Below are 20,048 nucleotides of genomic sequence, written 5' to 3' on the forward strand. Positions count from 1 at the left end.
CTGATTGACTATAATGAAGGTTTACTAATCTAAAAATTAGTTTTGTTCATAAAATAAAATCATAAATGCCTCAAATTCTATTTTATATTTTTTATTATGAAATTAAACCGTCATAACCTAACCAAACCAACCAAACGTGTTGACAATATTAAAAAATCGAATGAAGGTTTATTAATCGAAAAAATAGTTCTGTTCATAAAATAAAACTATAAATGCCTCAAATTCTATTTTATAGTTTTTAATTATAAAATTAAACTTTCACAACCTAACCAAACTAACCAGACTTGCTGATAATGAAAATCGAATGAAGGTTTAATCGAAAAAATATTTCTGTTCATGAAATAAAACTATAAATGGGTCAAATGGTCAAATTCAATTTTATAATGTTTTAATTATAAAATTAAACCGTCATTAACTAACCAAACCAACAAAACTTGTTGATAATAAAAAAATACAAGACAAAAAATAGTAGTACGGGCGGGGTTCGAACCCGGGTCGTTCGGATTATCAGCCCGGCACTTTATCCACTTCACCAACGCCTCAAACCGTACCGTTGCGGTAATGATGTCCCCTCAGCCAATCAGAAGCCTCAAAATAACACTAGGCAACACTAATCCTGAAATAAAAATTCAGCCACTCTCTCTCCGACGCTTTTATTGTTGGATGATCATTATTGCATGTTCTTTTTCGTTGTAGAGTACTGTCACTTATTGCTTTTCTATTTCCTATTTACTATTTACTGCTGAAAGTCATTTAAATATACTTTTCAACCAAAAAAATATAATAAAACTAAATTGCACCACTCAATTTCATTTAATCTTTATACCGTAGCAATTTAGCAGACAAACAGGCACAGCCTATGTCTGCTAATTCCAGGACTAAATAGATAGAGACAACCTTTGACACATCATGTATATAGTTAACTAGTTATAGTTAATTAGTTAAGTTTTGCATGAACCCCTTTTTCTTTTTTGTACATTTGGTTGTGCAATTTTTTATATGTGGTGGAATAAATTCATGAATTCATTCATTCATTCATAATGTAGCTGCGCACGGCCACCTTAACTCCAGGCCACGGCCTGGTAGAATTGGGATCGTCGCAAGTAGGGTTGTTTAGTGTCAGACGGCCCATAAGATAACATGGCAGACAGGTGGCATCAGCTCATTAATTCGTACATCATTGATTTAAATTTATAAACATAAATTTAATAAAATATTGAAAAAAAAAAACAATATGACTTGAAATCTATATCTGTACTTTAAAACCAGTCAATATTTGTATAGTCCAGTAACCAAGCTGTCGTAAATACACAAATAACATTAGCTGCTTCCAAACAAAACAGCTGTTACAACCCTACTTGCGACGTTGCCACTTCGAAGGCCACGGCCTGGAGTTAAATGCGGCCGTGAGCTGCATCTTAACTGTTTGCCCTTATCTACCCAGCATTTTTATCCATATGTCAGCATTCTATACCAGCATGTCGCCTACATGCTGGCATGGATTTTTTATCTTCTTGATCGTGTTGGGCTTTTGATAATAGGCCTAATTATAATCTTAGCTAAAGAAACAGCCAATCATAGTCAGAACAGAAGCAGAATCTCAATACATTCAACACTACAATTCAATTTTATTTAATGTTTATTTCAGAACATATCAATTGTATTTAAGATAAGTCAAATAACTTATCTATCTAATATCTACAAAAGAGGAACCATGTATGTACGTATGTATATATATCTATATGTATTATTATTATTTCTAAAGTAATTTTTTTGTCGTTAGACCATAACTCCCCCTTATTTCTTTACCAATTTTCATAAATGCGGTATCATTTTAAAGCTTTTAGCGAATTTCCCCTATAGGGAATAAGCTATTACCTACTCATGGTAGGACCTGCACCCGGTACCGATTTACTTTTTCGTTTTGAGGTCCCTAGAGACCAAAAACACCATCCGTTCAAATTCATATATACATATTTAAATATATATATATATATATATATGTGTCCGTTAGCGCGATAACTCGAGCAAAAATCATCCGATTTTGATAAAATTTGGTACAAACGTGTAAACCTACACATTCAAACGAGTTCGCGAACCAGCATGATCGGACTATGGAAACGGGGGTTTATGGGGGGTTTTATGGGGTAAAAATAGGTTTTACCCATTTTTGAACCTAAAAAGACAAAATTTCACAATTTCTTTCCAAATTATTTTGTAGAGCTTAAAAAACAAATAATTTAGTATATTGAAGAGTTGTTATGCGCCTAATGGTTACGGAGAAAATTCCAAAAAACTGTAAATTTAAAATTCCCATGTTATTCTTATGGAGAATAAGAACTGTTGTTGTTTGCTTGTTTGTGAACATATTTTTATCAAATTTGGAAATTGCACTCATTTCATACTAAACTATTAACATTTTATAAAAAATACCTTTTTACCCTCCCTGTTGCAGCAAACCTCGTTAAACTAATGATATTTAAATAAGGAATGAATGTGATATTTTTAAGGAGCCTTTAAACCTTTTAGCGTAAATCCAATCAGGCAAATGGAAATTCGCTTAGTCTGCAGGTTTGCTGCGGCGTAGGTATTTTTACTTTCTACCCTGCCTGAGAAAGAAATACAAATCACTAATTTTTCAGTAGTTTTTCGTAAAAAACTATCTATCATATCATTCTGCAAGTAATTTAATCTTGAAATGTTTATTTACGTTATTCGATCAGCTGAAACGTGTGAATTAAATTAATAAAAACAAACTAATATTTATCTCTCAAATCTGAGTATTGTGTTTTTACTTCATCAATGGTGACCAACATACATAGTCTGTGCTTTCTACGATAAAATAGATAGATGAAATCGGATGATTCACTTTAAAGAACTCTAAACAAGAATAAGTCAACAGTAAGTAGGCTACCTCATGGATTCTTTAGCTTTTATATTTCTTTATTTACGACATGGCCTTCAATCATGAATTCCATCTTCTAATATCAATTGGTTTAAATACCTGCTTCTAGTTCGCCTGAAGATGACTTCTTCATGAAGTTGAAACTCGTGTTCTTGCAACTATTGGATTACATGGAACAGGTATTTAAACCAATTTATATATTCAAAATAATCCTGAGGTTAACATAAAAAAATTAAATTGTAATATCACGTTATATCTTTTCTTTACTATAGGTTTCAAGGGATATGGTTATATGTATTGTGTTGATTTTGTTACCGACAGGAAACAGTTAATATAAGTTTCGATTCGGTTCTTTACAAATGGACGTAGATAGCTATGTGTATACATTCGAGTTTTCCTAAGCCCTTTAGGTTCGTTACTTCATAAACCCATGCTAACTTTATCATACGACTATTCTCAATTACATTTTGTTGTTTGACCAAATTCAACTAACTATATACACTTAATATTTTCTCAAATATTATGACTAATGTATGAGTAATGATTCTCAAATAAAATTACTGTAACTTCTCAAGTAAATGTAGAAAAAGCGTAGAACTTACGTGACCAACAACGATTATGGCCATGAAGATAACTGAATGTTTGTATGTTTCTCTTTTGAATAAGGGGAAATAATTACAGTTTGCACTTTTATTATTGGATCAACAATATCGGAGCAAAAGTTAAATTACTGGAGTTTATCGTAGCATCTAGTCGGAAATAGTTTTACAAATTTCAGTCATGTTAGGTAAATGCTATTTTTTTCATTTTACCACGTTTCAAAGTAGGTACCTAAGAGTTATTGTCAAAATTTGAGTATGAACCACGGCCAAAAACGTAATTAGTTTATGTTTATGATCCATACCGGGTCTTTTCTAGCATGTGTGGTATGAAGCGAGTAAAGAAATTATCGTGTTTGTAGTAAATTGATGGATAAAACTGGGAGGACTACGGAAGGCGTATATTGCGTTGGTTTTCAAAAGGGGCTGAAGGCTAAAGGAGTCTTTCGATTAATACAGTAAACACGTTGAAGTCACCACTGTAAGTAAAGCTTTACACGGAAACATATATTAAAATAGTCATCTTAGTTTCAATTTGTTTACTTATATTCTTTTGCGGAGTAGTAACAGTTTTTAGTTTCAGAAGCTTACTAAGTACTGCATATGTAACTCTGTCATAAGAACTCGGGTAAAACAATAAAATAAGAATTATAAATATTCAAAATATCGTCTTAGAGAGCTTTTTACGGTGCAACGTATCAATCCATTTCCTTGGAGTTGAAAATGAAATTTAGTATAAAACCGCAAGAACACAATAATGCTTTCTATGTGACCTTAGCTCATATTAAATTCATGCAGTAGGTAAGTTACGTGAATAAGTTACATATCTCAGGCGTTCATACGAGGATAAAATTGCACGTGACTTTGCGTGAGATATTCTGTGACTTGGTCACGCAAAGGGAGTAAACCCGGGTCACGTAGTTGCAATGAGTTCCTGTGAGATATTAAAATGTTTACTCCCATCGCAGTTTTGAAGTTTAATAGCTTGAGAAAGGTACGTGACCGAATTATGACTATGCAAACAACTATTAAAGATTTTTTAAAGTTATTGTTTAGTTTATAAATATAGGCTAACTTAATTTAAGTTTTATTTTTGACGCCTCCCTAAGGCTTTTTATCTGCAATACATGTTTGAGAGATTTTTGGGTATTTAGGGGGTCACGATGTGACAGGATACAGCCTTAAAGTTTATTGGAAAATAGCTAGAAATTGCCCACGCTATAACTTGGACTCATTAGATCCAATATACGGCACTAAACTAAACCAACTCAAACTGTAAGACTTCGGGATTAAAATACTATAGGTCAGCTTTAATTGACGTTCTCAGATAAGATTCTTGGCACCGAAAACAATCGACCTACTTTCAGGAAACGTCTGGAGTCTGTGATAAAAAAAATAATACATTATTTCAAACAAACCGTTAAACGGTAAGTGTGACTTCAATGACACACTTATCACTTTATAGACAGTCTCAATAAACAGGGTCACTATACTTTGAACCAATTAACGGTGGGGTGGTAGCCAGATGACGTCACCGTGTGAGGGGGAGGGGCAAATCACGTGACGTCCCGACACCCCTGTGACGGAATCAATATAAATAGTTCCTGGATTTCCCGACAGGGAAACATCGACCGAGGCGGACACACCCGAGAAAACCCGAACAAGTACGAACTGTCTGGGTACAGAGACGATTGTGAAGGTGTGAAGACATTTATCTGTATATTCACGCAAAATAAGGGATACGGGGTTAATTTCGAGTCAGTGCGAACATAAAAGTTTTAAGTTTTGTGGAAATAACTAATTTTCCCAGTGCAAAACCCCCCTCGGGTCACCTTTTTTCGTTCCTAAGTGGTTTGGATATTACCTTTCAAATGAGGAAAATATGCAATTTTCACTGGAAAACAATGTGATGAGTAGGAAAAGGTGAGTGTAGATGTATTTTATATGTATTTTACCCCCCTGTTATCCCCAATTCACCTCTAGAACATCGATCGATCCGGTACCAGTGTCAATCAAATCACACGAACTCTTGACATTATTGATTTTGTCTTTAATTATACCTTGGGTTTGATATAAATAGATTCTATTTAATTATTTCTTAGTCAACAAAAGTTTGCAATCAAGATGAGTCCAAGCGATAAAATTAACAAAGTTGTTCTCAAAAATTTTAAATGTATTATTAGGAGAACGTATAAAAAATCACCTGGGTTAATGGAGGTAATTTATGTTTAAAATCATGTGTATATAAACGTATACTATCGAGTGATTGTAACCTAAATTAAACATAGTTTAAAATGAATCCTTCTTTTAAAACTGCTTTATAATTTCAGTTTTTGGGTCTAGTATGTGGTTGATTTGTATATAATTGAAAGAGAGACTTTCTCTGCCTTAAAGTTTCTTTTCGTGGTCAGATTAGGTTGTTTGAAGGTGGTTCCAAAATTATTGGAAGGATCCAACAAGTTCCAAAATGGCGGCTATAATGGACTACGATACTAATTTCGATTAAGAAACAGTTTCTCTCGTAGCATGTTTTTTCAGAAACTTAAAATCTGCAACGTTGAGTGTTATTTCCAATAATAATAGCGAAGTTCTAAAGTTCCAACTATGTGGGTTAAGTAGTAACTACCAAGATAATTTCTCTAAAACTTGCTAGTTTTATGAGGCGTAAAATAAAATCTTTTCTTATAATATTACGTTTTAAATCACCTATGACATAAATGTTTTGACGTGTCTGTTAATTGATCTTTTAAATTTGCATTGTAAACACACGAAGAATAAAAGATGTTAGCAAGGTTAAGGCTTTGCTATTGAATATTTTGAAAATTTAAACCTTAATAAAACTGTAATTTGACAACACTTCTAATGATAAAGACTCAAAAAGTTCAAACAAAACGAGAGGTATTTAGAATCTCATCCGGTGGTTTCTTTAAGGTTAAACATTAATCAATACATTTTTTTACATATATCCAAACATGGGTGTGTGTGTGTGTTTTTTTTTTATATGAATGTAGGGCGAGTAAGTGAATTATTGGGCGAAGTTTCTATTCGGCTTTGTTACTAAGTAAGATCAGCTGTTTTATTTGACCAGAAAAGTTATATTTCATCACTAGGGCGTAAAGTGACTCTTTTCAACCATAGCTCAAGTTTCACGACGGAAGTGAAGCCGTGGTCAGAAAAAGAAAGTGGGTTTAAAAGACACTCTTTACCCATGTGATGAACTATACTTCTCTTCACACTACACACCGTTTTAACGAACTTCCCACGCAAAGATATAGTCCAGAAAACTGCTGTTTGCCACCAGCTTAACCAAATGGGGGTTCATCACGTACTACTGTACTGTAATGAGTTTTTACCGGACACAAACCAGCTGATTATTTTGGGCAGAGTGGTTATAAACAAAAACTCTCTTAGTGGCTATGAGTAGTGATTGTTAGTCCTTAAGTCGGTGGGAATATAAGGATCTGTACACATTTTCTGTTGTTAAGTTAGCTTAGAATAGTACTGTATGGCGTAAAATATCGTACGTCGCTCGTCCAAAATCGGTACCGGACTCGTAATGTTACTAGCCGTAACTCGACTTCGCCTCAAACGGGAACGACCACACTCATCCGGTAAACATATATTTTCAGGAATAGAAATGTAATATACTATTTCGTCATAATTCATCATTATTTAAGCCAACTAAGCTACAAAACAATAATACTTCGAATGTAAAGATAACCTACCAAAACGACTTCAAACTTGTTATATACCTATTACTACCTCACACACATAGTGCATTTTTACAAATGATTTTAAAACAAATGGAATATATGAGTCTGAAAATGAATATTTTGGTTAATCCTGGATTAGTTTGCTTTCACAGCCAATTTAACAGTGAATAGTTACTGAAGTAAAGGTCTAGTCAATGAGTAACTTTTATGCTTTTATAACTATCCAAAAATTGAAACAAGATTGGTTAAGTGATTAAATTTGAAGAACAACTGTATTCATTGTGGTATTGTAGAATATAATAATAATTTTTCTGACGGTTATTTGATGTCTGACAACGTTTGAATGCCTGGGGTTTATTAAATATTTCCATCTAAGTATACACATAATACAATGAGGGTTTTTCTTTAACATCTCGTCTTTTTAGCCGTCCAAATGAACAGATTTTTACGATTTACGTGTCATTGTAAAGCTTATGATCTAACGGAGTGTTGAAACGTAACTACAAATTAATTTACTTTGCGGATTCACCCCCCTTATTGTTTGAAATTTTCATGCTGCATAACAGCATAACTGCATACGTTGTTGGTCTAAAGAGGCCCTTTTTTCTCCCTAGGGAGTAAAAATCTGATGTTGTAATTTCAGTTGTAAAAATCGATTATAAGCAATGGCATATTGTAATAAAAGTATGTATCGATTGTTATAATCGGTTTTAGCTCATTGTTGCATTTTGACATATTGGTCGCATAATGTACATGAACACAATTAATGACGCAAAAATTAAATCAGGTACATAAAACAGCTGCTTATTTGCATTAGCAAAATTGAAAACAAGTTGGATATCGTTTTCAGAGGTTATCTTTACAAGAAAAGTATTTTCGGCTTTGTAAAGTTTGCTTAAATAATGGTGCATATATGATGACGAAAAATTTAGTTCATCACAAAGGAAAACATTTTCTTATCAACTCTCAACTATTGAAACTTGAGCTTGTGTCAAAAAAATCAGCTTACGCCCTAGTGATGAAATATACCTACTATTTCGTACCTGAGCTGAAATAGTTTGATGTTGGTAAAATAAAATAAAACACGATATACATGGAAATGCGCTATATGACAGAAACATACATAAAATCGCCTTAACCCGATGAAAACGATTATAAATCTATAGGTGAGAGTTCTTAGTATTAAATGTTTTATGTTAAGATGGTGTACCATTGTTGTTGTACAGGGTGGGGCAGAGAAGTATCCCTAATTTTAAAGGTAAATTAAAAGACAACCAAAAATGTTAGAGCCAAACTTTTTATTGAGATTAAAAGGTTACATCTGGGAGTTTATTTTAATATAACTTTACTTGGTTTTAAACAGCATATCCTGCAAGTTGTGTCCCTATCTTAAATGCATTACTGTATTCTGGTTCTGGAGTTCATTATAACTTTGTGATGCATTTGTTGTGGAAAGAGGCAACATTCTAGGTGAATTGCATCCTTCAAGGCATCTAGGGTCTTCCCTTGAACTAGGCCTACCCTAGGCTTAGCATCACTCCAATAGAGCACATTCTGCTTATTTACCCGCTCCAGGAATATGGAAGTGTGCCTCGTCACTAAACAAAACCCGAGCAGCATGAGGTAGTCCCGCAATTAAGATTTCACATGCCTGCATTCGTTGTTGCCAGTCCCTTTGTGTGAGTTCATGAGCAACTACCCTCTTGTATAGATGGAGGTGTAAGTCCTCATGGAGAATACGAGGCACAGTACGATTAGACAACGCCAGCGCGGATGCATGCTTACAAGGAGAACTTTGAGGAGACTGCAAAATCGATCTTCTGACAAGGTCAATGTTTTCAGGACTCCGGACCGTTCTTTGAGCAACAAATATCCTTCGCAATACACCACCACATACACGAAAGTAATTCACCCACACCAAATTGTAACAGCTTTGCGACAGGCCACCCGATAACCCGACAGCCAATGGTAGCTGCACAGCAACAATAGACAGATTTTTGAAAAAAAATACATCTCGAGTGCAAAAGCACATTGGTCACTCGAACAAGCTATATCTACTACTGATAGTGATATTTTTAGAAATTCCCAAAACAAAAGCTTCATTTGAGCCAAACCCCATTCCTCCAGCACACCCCCACTACTCACAGTACCATCTTAAAAGTAGGGATATTTCCCTGCCCCACCCTGTATATAGACGTGTAGATCTAATCGCATTTGTAATGAGAGGCAAGTAGACGGTTCGAGCTTTAGTTTTTGTGACGGACCCTTACCTAAAGATGTCTCAATTTATGCAGATTGATTTTGTTTTTTTGGAACATTTGTCGGTTAATTAATTATTTTTAGGCTTACTTATTAATCCTTACTTCTAGAATTACGTATGTTTAAAACATTGTTGTCATAGCGCTTTTGAGTTTAATTAATAAATGCGCACATATTTACTTTTTCTCCAGAGATTCTGGTGACTAAATTATGCTAGGCCTATATGTAGTGTTTATTGATCAATTATGGCATAGTTCCCATATGTATGTGCAATTATAGATGTTACATGGATGGCAGACCTAGGCTATTTGTATATTTTTTTGGATCAGAATAATTTTGACTCATTTTTAATTCTGTCAACATTAGACTTTTTTATGTATTCGCTTACGTCATAGCTACAGATCCATATTAAATTTATGTGTCCATTACTCAATAATTCATCATTAATACGATCATATGCTTTCTTTACCCTACGATCTTTTTTGTGTAGGCTACCAAACTTTCGAAACTTACGAGACAAATACTAAAAACCATTCATAATTCTTAAATTTTGAAAATACTCTTTTTGCAATCACATAGACGGCTAGCTGATACATATTTTAAATTTAAGGGTTGCTGCTTTGTTAAGTCTGAGTAAAGAGATTAGTTTAAGATCAATCAAAAGCTAGAGTGTGTAGAGTGTGGGATTCAATCAGATAATGTAGGTTGTGCCGAACACGAAGTTCTAAGGTTACACGCTGATGTAATACATGTATCTTGGCAAGAAACTGAATATGAGTATTAACTTTGGATACTGAAAAATGTTTTACATTTTTACTCATCTTTCTTTGTGAACTTTTTTCATTGTAAAATACGAAGCATATTTTGTCATGTTTAATCTTTTGTTACGTTTGATTGTGCTGATGCCAACTAAGAATATTTTTCCTTTTTGAGGGAAGATGCTATTGCATGGATAAAATACCCCCAACGCAGCAAACTTGCAGACTACGCGAATTTCCATTTGCCTGAATTGACCTTAATTAAATCTATAAAAAACCAATTAAGTCATTGGGTATCTAGGTTTGCTGCTACAGGGAGGCTGATAAAAAGTGTTTTTGGTAAATATTAGTAGCTTAGTATAAAATATACAAATTTTCCAAGTTTTGACAAAAAATTTCCACGAACAAGCAAACTTCAACATTTTACAATATTCATTTTACAATATTCTCCATAAGAATAACATGGGAATTTTAGATTTTGAATTGTTCCCATAACCAATAACCGTACAAAAACACTTTTGTATACTAAATTATTTGTTTTTTTGCTCTTTAAAGTGGTCTAGAGAGAAATTGGGAAACTTTGTGTTTTGAGGGTCAAAAATATGAAAAAAACAATTTTTACACCATGAAACCTCCCGTTAAAACCCTATAAATTATTTTTGCTACAGTCACCCGACAAAGTTGGCTTCCTTGTGCTGTTTATAGTACAGAAAGCTGCTAATTGCTGCATATTTATACATTGTCGTACGGTTTATACTTTGGCGCACATCAGGATTCCAACGAAACAACACAAAACAGCGTGGTTATATTATGTACGTAATCCGTGTACGCTTGGAAATAGGCTGGCAACACTTAAAGATAATAATACTATGAGCAGCTGATTAACTATTGTAACTACGCTTTAACCTGACATTTCGTGTTTATAGTTTATGTTCTCTTTTCGGTATTTCTGAACTTTCTGGACTTTTCTTTTAAACGTTTTTAAAACATTCCTACGATCTTACTAAAGAAAATACCTTTAAAGATTTTTTTAGGCGCTGAAACCACTGCAAATTACAAAAATATACGGAACTATTTTCTCAAGTCGCGGAGCACATTGCTTGCCGAAGAAAAATAGCGGAGTGATACGGACCGGGGACTACTTTCACTAGGGCACCTATTTGTGTTGCCAGCTGAATCTAAAAACGTGTTGTATAGTGTTTGAAAGAGTAATTATTTATATGTTTTATAGTGCTTTATACTGTAGGAAAAATATAATGTGTAACACGAGTGCAAAAGGCCTTTGCTCACTAGATACACAAATAACTATAGTAGGGAACGGGATGATTGGCGCACATTTTTGGACCTTCTGCCTATGGCAGTATTTTGGCACAATCATTTGAGTGGAATAAGTAGGGTCAACTCGCCTGCTTGGAAAAGGCACGATTGGCACAACCGCTCGACCAGGTAGACGCCATCGAACGAGGGAAAACGGGAATTTGAAAATTCCCCGTCAACTCTGCACGACAGTCATTTGCCAGTAATATCACGTATTTTCAAAGGTTAGGTTTGGTTAGGTTTCGATAAGTTAGGTTAGAATAGTATAGGTTTATTTGGATCCAGCTAGCGCAGTGACCGTAGCTGCAGATTTGTCACACAAACTTAAAATTTGCTTACTTCAATAAGCACCACAGCAGGGAATTTGTGGGGACAAAACAATTCCCCTTTCCCGCACTCTGGGTACCTGGCTGCTACTTCCCCAACCGGGCAGTTGTGCCAATCGTGCCTTTCCGAACCTTACAGGTTGACCCTTCTTAATCCCCTCTAATGATTGTGCCAGTCGTGCTATTGGCCAAATTAACTAAAATTGTGCCAATCGTTCTACGGCCATTTGTCTACAGTAAACTGGTTCACCTTCAAAACAGAAAAACATAGCGTAAAAGTGAAAGCTGTGTATACAAATGCAATAAAGCCTTACTAATCTTTGCACGCAAATGTCGTAATTAGAATTTAATTTTTCAGTTCGACATTCAGTACTATTATAAGAATGATTCTAGGAAGCTGGGATAAGATTTCCTTCTAATATCGAATGATGAATGTATAAACAAGATGGGAATACGGTATGGCATAGTGTTTGACACAAATTAGTTTTATTTCTTATGATGGATACAGTATCATTATAAACAAACAAAAACATCAAGGAACCTTAGTTGGTTTGAAATGGTGACAACAATTCTGACTTTCAAGTAAATATTACAATATTAGTTGTACAAACGTTATTGTATTTTGAGTCTCAATAAATGGCTAATAGGTATTTTTGGGGTTTTACAAAATCAAAAAAAGTTTCAAGATAGTGAAAATCTTAAACTAATAATACTAACCACTAGTGGCATGTAGGGACATAAGTCCCTAAAAAGCTCAAATGTAAAACAACATATTGCAATTCCGGTATTCAAACAAACTCAGAATAACATTATCAATGTGTCAGAATAGGCAACCCTACACCTTATCTTTTGTGTAAAAACCAGTTTGTTGTTCTTCTTTGTTTGCTTTTGTTGATGCTATTTTCAATAAATAATTTGAATCACTCCAGTGGTTTAACATGAAAAGGCAGCAAACATATCATTGTTTGTGAATAAATACTGGTTTACTAAGGTAGCTTTTGTCTTGTGGTTAATGAGGATAAATAAAAGATTCCCTGTTTGGAATTTTAAAAATTAATTGGAGGTTCGCCTTCAGATGAATTGAAGACGCCTGCAATTTCATCTGCAGTAGGCTTATTATACCTACGACGATCCATATTTTTCCTGTCTACAAACCTAAGTTCTAATTCACTGTCACCTTGTACATAACCATTTCTTCCGAAGCTCTTTTGTAAATTTGTGCAAATGGATTTTCTAATAGAATTTCAGCTAGTTTTAACAATATTTCAGGTTTTAAGTCACTATTTTCTCGACGCCTTTGACGAATTTCTGTTGCTGTTGATGTGTCAATAATGTACAATTGGCCATACACGGGGTCTTCGTCATGTTGAGGCAGCAAATCTGAGATTGAACGATAAATCTGTCCTTGAATTTTGAAACAGTATGGCCCTTTTCCTGGAATATCTTTCTTACTGGCTGAAAAATAAGCAAAAGCCATCGCACTGTTGTATTGTCGAAAAAAATTATACAGTTGTGGGCTCTCTTCAAACAAATTTTTAAGTTCTACATTAGTTTTTGGCTGAGGAAGGTTAATAAGTCCGTTATATCAACATGCCATAAAATTATTATTCGTTAGTTTTTCTCTAAAATGAAGAGCACTACATTGAATGCATGTTTGGTCCAGTAATCCTGCATCATGAATATTTACATTTCTCTCGTCTACCATGGGTCTCCTAAAAAGGGGTTGTAACATATCTTGATTATCTACTCTTGCTCTTCTACGCGCACTGTCATTCCTATGAACAGTTCCCCACCTTTGTGGTCTACCCCTGGCGTTCATATTAATTACAGTACTTATAATGAAAAGAATATATATCCGGCAGCCTACATACCAAAACATCTTGAATCCCTGGCGATTTTATAAAAGTATGATCGAATATGATTACTCTACGTTGTATATTCACTGCACTAAAAAAATATTTACTTACGAAGGAATGCAAATACACCATTTTAGAACCAATAACATTTATAGGTTATTTTAGTTGTATATATTAACACAACCTTAACCTTAAAATGTGTAGAAATATAAAGAAAACAACATCATTTAAAATAAACTTGAACATATGATTTAAAAATAAAAAACAAAACAGAAGTTGGATTTAGTTTCGACTCTTTGATTATTTATACAGAATATTTATTCTATGTCGTTTATTCCTTTAACACGGCAATAACGTAAAAGCATGAAAAAATGAAACTTGAGTATATGATTTAAATATAAACAAAGAATGCAGACGTTTTTCCTATTAATCTTCAAGATTTCAGTTTTATTATAGTATACGTTTCATAGTTGACTGGCTAAAAGTAAACCAAATGCGTGTATTGATCACTGTTTTCACGATATAGCACGATCAGCTGTATTGAAGTAAACAGAAATCAGCAGTAAATGACTTCTAATGCTATTCTTATGGAGAACATTTTACGTTATATCTAATTTTGTATTAAGATTTGGGGAATTTCTTTATTTTTCCCGCCGTCACGGGGTCGAGACCTTTAATTTGAGCCCTCCCCCGTCCTTCTACGACTTCCCAGTCGCCCACAATTTTGACGCAAAGAATCGGCTTACGTAATTAATCTATACTATTATATAAAAATCTAATGGTGTCTGTCTGTATGTGTGTTACTAATAGGTGCAAAAACTACTGAACCAACTGGGCTTACATTAAAAAAAAATATAGCTTCCATACCAAGGACCATTATAGGACTATTCACATTTCGATACTGACCGAATGCTTTGCCCCTTTGGCTTTAAAAGTTCTGAGGTGAACATTTTAAAAGTAAATATTGATTGGTCTCCATGGCTGTGATGAGAACACCAACAATGTTTGTTTACATTTGCTTTGACATTAAATTTAAACAACAAGAAGAACTGCTAAACTGCAAATTTCACAATTTCAGACAGCTGATACAAAGAAATTAAATATAATATTTTCCATAACTATGAGGTAGGTTTATTTTAATCTAACCTTTTATCATGGATTATTTATTCTAAAACTATGTCAATGATTATACAAAAAAAAAAAAGATTCTATAACCGTTGCTGTATCAACTCCGGCTCTGCTTTGTATTTTTTAAAGCGTCTAAATTATGAAAACGAGTTGTTAGCCCGTCCTACGTACGGGAGTAGTCAGTTAAAACTGTGTATAATTCAGAACAGCTAGCTTACTCGCATAAAAACAAATTTTATTGCAGCCTACAGTAGAAAGAGTAATTATCAATTGAGAAGTGTATAGGCCTAGTCAACGATATCACCTTCCAATTCCATCGCATAATTGCCTCTTCCTTAATCAATATCACCACAATACAATTACTCATACTATACACAATTTCCAGTGGGTCTGAATAGAAACTTCCTAAAATAAAACGAAAACGTCCAATAAAATTCACAGTACACATAATTTTAACGTCAGTGTCCTGACATCATTAAACTAATCGTCCACACATATCCTTTATATAAATTTCACTGCATCAATTGCTAAATAAATAAGTGTAAACAAAGAAAAGTAAAAACAACAACATATAGTTTGTTTTGTAAACAGCTGAGTCAAAAATAAAATAATATTCATAAAAAAAAGAACTGGTCACATGTTGACGGAATTTAAAACGTAAACACGCTAGTAAAGCTAGTGACGTAATTAATTGTCTATGTTTATTATCCATACCATTATCAGTTCTAATATCCTTGATAATTAAGCCACCCTCATTGAATCAATGTACATTGTAATTCCTCATATTCATTTATTTAAACTATAAAATATTCAGCGCCTCTAAACGTAACCACAACTAAACACACGCACAAACAACTTTTTAAATCGTGTAAACAGTGGATTTTCCTACCCTTTCCTAAAAAACTTAAGCAGTATAATAATTTGCATATCCTTTTTGACTCGTGTACAGAGCCTCGACTTGTATACATCGATGGTGTTACTTTTCTCGGTGGTCTACTAATCTTACTTATTTCCTAAAAATCAATGACAAATCAGAGTAAATAAAATAACCTCATAATTCTACTGGTTCTAAGGAGCATTTTTATATCCAACCAGCTGTTAGTTAAAAGAAAATTATATATCACTAAAACAAATCGAAGATTAACAATGTATAGATGTTTTGTATGAATTTGGAGGCTACTTTGAATAAATTCTAACTGCTTAACATGTGTTGGATTAACAACTTGCACATGTTTACTTAATGGTAAGTGTGAAAATGTAAAGGCAATGGACGATAGAACCGATTAAAAGAACTGGTTTATTAAGTTGTTTGTTGATGTTTTTGTAGAGTAGAATCAGAGATGCAATGAAACATATACTGTATTTGCTATTATATTTTTTAGTCCTTGATGCTTTGATAATCATAAAAAGATTAAAATGTTCCTATTTTGTGTCCTCTTCTCGTTGCAAAGCACGGGTTTAACAGCTAGTATATACATAGATAGATAGAAGATACATAGATAGATAGATAGATAATTAGAGATTTACAAAAAAATTACAATGCACTACCAAAGCTTCAGTAAAGCAATTAAGTTATTTTAATATCCGAGAAAGTAAACAGGTTAATCGGAAACAGTAAGATATTACAATAATATCGAAACATACTGTAAATTCAAGTTTCCCATAGGCATATTTAACAACAAACCATAACAAGAAACTGCCGACACCATTGTAAAAATGTAGTAACACAATGTAAGGATACAAATTTAACTAAAAAAGGATTTAATTTTAATTTTGTTTGTTGTTAAACGCCTTTCACCTAGGGTAATAAATATTTCGGCTTAATCAGTTTAAATAGTTTCTACATACACTTCGGTTAATTGAACCGCAATATAATCTGCCGGTAAATTGGTTTAACCGTCCTTTTGTGCTATCCTAGTGCCATAAACATCTCATATTGTATTGAAGTAAGCATTATTATCTCGACAAAATGTGATTGAGGTGATTAATTTCAAAAAATATAATTATTGACTGTCTTTTAGTTTGCCTCATCTTCAGAGAACTATTTTATGAAACGAATCCAATATTTTACATAGCTTTGTATAGCAACCTTGTTTAAAATGCCAATATATTTCAGCAATGAACTAATTAGTCGTAAAGTTATTTTACCATACTTTTACCCAACAGATTCGATGTTACAACAATAAGTTAACACAATAATTGTGAATGGGTTTGTTTTGCCAGAGAAGCTGTTTTCGCCAATTTGAATTGCAAATTTAATCAACAACTCGGCTGCGTACATTTATCTTTACAATATTTATTTATCTGATAAACAGATACGATAATAGGTTTCAAAAAGCGAGTTGATTATTGTGGTGATTATTATAGGTGATGATTGATCTGGTAAACGGAATAACTAAATTAGGAATGAAAACCTCAATAACAATATTATTTTACCACAATGAAGTATTATATTTTGTAAAACGTAACGATAAAGCAATTGCAAACCACACAAAGCGTATTTGGAATCATTTAAAAATTATTATATATAAATTTATTATTGTATTTTCAATTTGTTTAAGCCATTAAATCACTTCTACGTTCAAACATTTTCAAGGGCACCTAAAACCGTACTGATTATTTTGATCTGTTTCAGATGTATTCTTGAAGTAGATGTAGAATATGCTGAAAATAAAAGTATTAAAAAAGAAAAAGAAGGGGAAAAAGGGAAAGCATAAGGAGGACGAACTATTTAATCCAGAAGAACTAGAACAGTATAGAAGGGAACATCAGCAAAAACAAGAGGTCGGAGAACCATCAGACGCTGGGGAAGGATCATCCTCTGAAAAAAGCGAAGAGTGGAGAAAGTTTCAAGCACTTACAGCTGGTGTAGATGACGTCCTCAAGAAGACTCAAGGAGACTTAGATAGAATCAAATCTTCGAGTTTCTTTCAAAGAAAACCTCCCGGGCCATCAAACGCAGGCAGCAGTGACGCACAGTCAAGATCCGAAGGGAATTCTAAAAAGTGGGACAATTTTCAGGGTTCTGCACCTGGAGTAGAAGAAAGAGAGGATCATAAAGGGGAGGAGTTACAGGAACAAAAGGAGGAACCCCTAGCCCTAGAAGAAGAGGAGGAAGAGGAAAGTGAAGATGAAGATATATTTGATACATCATATGTCGATGTCGTAGCAAGTGGAGACGTAAAGTTAGCTTATATTCCGGACAGTCCAACAGAAGAAGACACAGGACCTGACCCCTTCGATACATCAATAGTCGACCAGGTCATAAAGGTCGACCCGAAGAAGAAACACCTTGTGAGCTTAGGGTGTGCAGTAGAAGTATTAACTGGAAGAGTAGACAAACCAATCCCGGTGCCAGAGGCCCTCCCTAAGAAGAGGAAACGGCCGAAGAAACAAGACCTTTTACTGGGAAGTTTTGATGAGGTAGATCCTTCAGCAGAGTCAGAGCCGGTAGTCAATGAACCTCCTCCAAAATCAATTCTCGATGAGGAGCCAGAATTTGTTCCTGAAGAAATCGACTTATCGATAAACTTAGCGACTGTATTAGCACCACCGAGTCCACTCGTCGAAAGAAAAAACTCAGTTAGTGCCAGCAGTAACGAACACACAACAAAATCCGTCGTAGAGGAGTTTGATACTGTCCATCATAACAACCAAACTCTAAGTCCTGAAGTAGATGACTTGGATGACGAGTTTGCCGCATTAGCTCAAGAATCGGTTCATAAGAAGGTTGATCAACCAACTGGTGGTGAAATCTGTGATGACATTGAAGATGGAGCAGATCCTTTCGATACAACATTTGCAGCCAATGTTCTGCCAGGAAAGTTTGAACTAAAGCTAATTGAAGAGGAGATTTTACTTACAGAGCACGAACAGCTCAAACCGACTCTACACAAAGTATTGCAAGAAATACCAAGTGTTAGGTTGAACGATTCTTCAAACGAACACAACTTCCTTGAGGAAGATCAAAGGCCACTCAGTTTCAAGCATCGGGACTTACTTGGAGGAAGCACAACTGATCTTTCTAATATCGGAGACTGCCCGATAGAACCAACAGCCCAAAAAGAAGGAAGTGACGATCTAAAATATTCAGATCCCTTCGATACATCAGTTGTTGAAGAATTGGTAGCTCCGGGTAAAACAGAGCTAAAGTTTTTAGAAAAGGAACTCTTGGATGGTGTAATATCTCGTATTGACGACGACGCGGATTTTGATCCAAGAGCTGAATCACCCCCAAAGTTTACAAGGCCTCCCCGGCCAGATCAACTACCTGTTGGAGAAAAGAGATTCTCCATACCTAAAGTGGTAGCTTTTAACATCGATACACTTCAGCCAGAAACTGACTTACTTGCAGTCGACCAAGAGGAAAACTCAAAAGTTGGCAAACCTTTAACGCCTTACTACGCTAATTCTGAAGAGGTAAACAACAGACCAAGCTGTGAGAGTGAAAATAATTACGTTGATCCATTTGATACTTCTTTCGTAACTCACGCACCTGGCAAAGCTGAACTAAAATTAATTGAGAGTGAGCTAAAGAGTGTAGTTGAAACTAGTTTGAAACGTTCTCTTTCGGATCCTGAATTTGATCCAAGGCAGGATACTGACACAAAGAATATCCCGATTGTCGTCAACACTAACTCAGTAAACCCTCCTCCCCGACCACCAACGCATTTGCCTTTGAAAACTACTGTTCAGTCACCAGAAAAGTTACAACCCGACATATTGTGCGAGGAAACAGTGATCACTTGCAAACTTCACACACCTGTTGTGCCTAAGAAGATTGAAGACGACCTAGAAAATATCATCTATACAGATCCATTTGATACATCTATTGTAAATAACGTACTACCAGGGAAAGCAGAGTTAAAGCTGTTAGAAAGTGAGTTAATAACCGCAGACGCTGGGACGTCGATAAAGAGAAGTTACACAGACCCTGATTTCAATCCAAGAGATTCACCTCAGAAGGAAGGACAGTCTCAAAGTGAACACAAAAACTTTATCGACCACACTGAAGACGTCTCCATTGCTGAGAAACCACTCACGCCACAATCCGCGAGTAGCAAAATATCCTTTGAACTAGGAGCGGACGTAGATCCATTCGATACGTCTTGTGTTGAAAACCTCCTCCCGGGAAAGGCAGAGCTAAAGCTCTTAGAGTCCGAATTAATTAATTAAATTTTCATACAA

At 34.6% G+C, this 20,048-nt stretch overlaps 1 protein-coding gene across 1 annotated transcript; it reads left to right on the plus strand.

The window, feature by feature from the left end:
* The first annotated feature begins 5,058 nt into the window (after window positions 1-5,058).
* Window positions 5,059-20,036, plus strand: LOC128985692 (protein stoned-A). The gene is made up of 2 exons (XM_054405477.1): window positions 5,059-5,427; window positions 17,497-20,036. The coding sequence occupies exon 2, from the start codon at window positions 17,523-17,525 to the stop codon at window positions 20,034-20,036; it is 2,514 nt and encodes an 837-aa protein (XP_054261452.1). The 5' UTR covers window positions 5,059-5,427; window positions 17,497-17,522.
* The last annotated feature ends 12 nt before the right edge of the window (window positions 20,037-20,048 follow it).

Source organism: Macrosteles quadrilineatus, unplaced genomic scaffold (assembly GCF_028750875.1).
Source record: "Macrosteles quadrilineatus isolate MER2022 unplaced genomic scaffold, UCM_ALF_1.0 Scaffold_2__2_contigs__length_208266976, whole genome shotgun sequence".
Classification (NCBI taxonomy): domain Eukaryota; kingdom Metazoa; phylum Arthropoda; class Insecta; order Hemiptera; family Cicadellidae; genus Macrosteles; species Macrosteles quadrilineatus.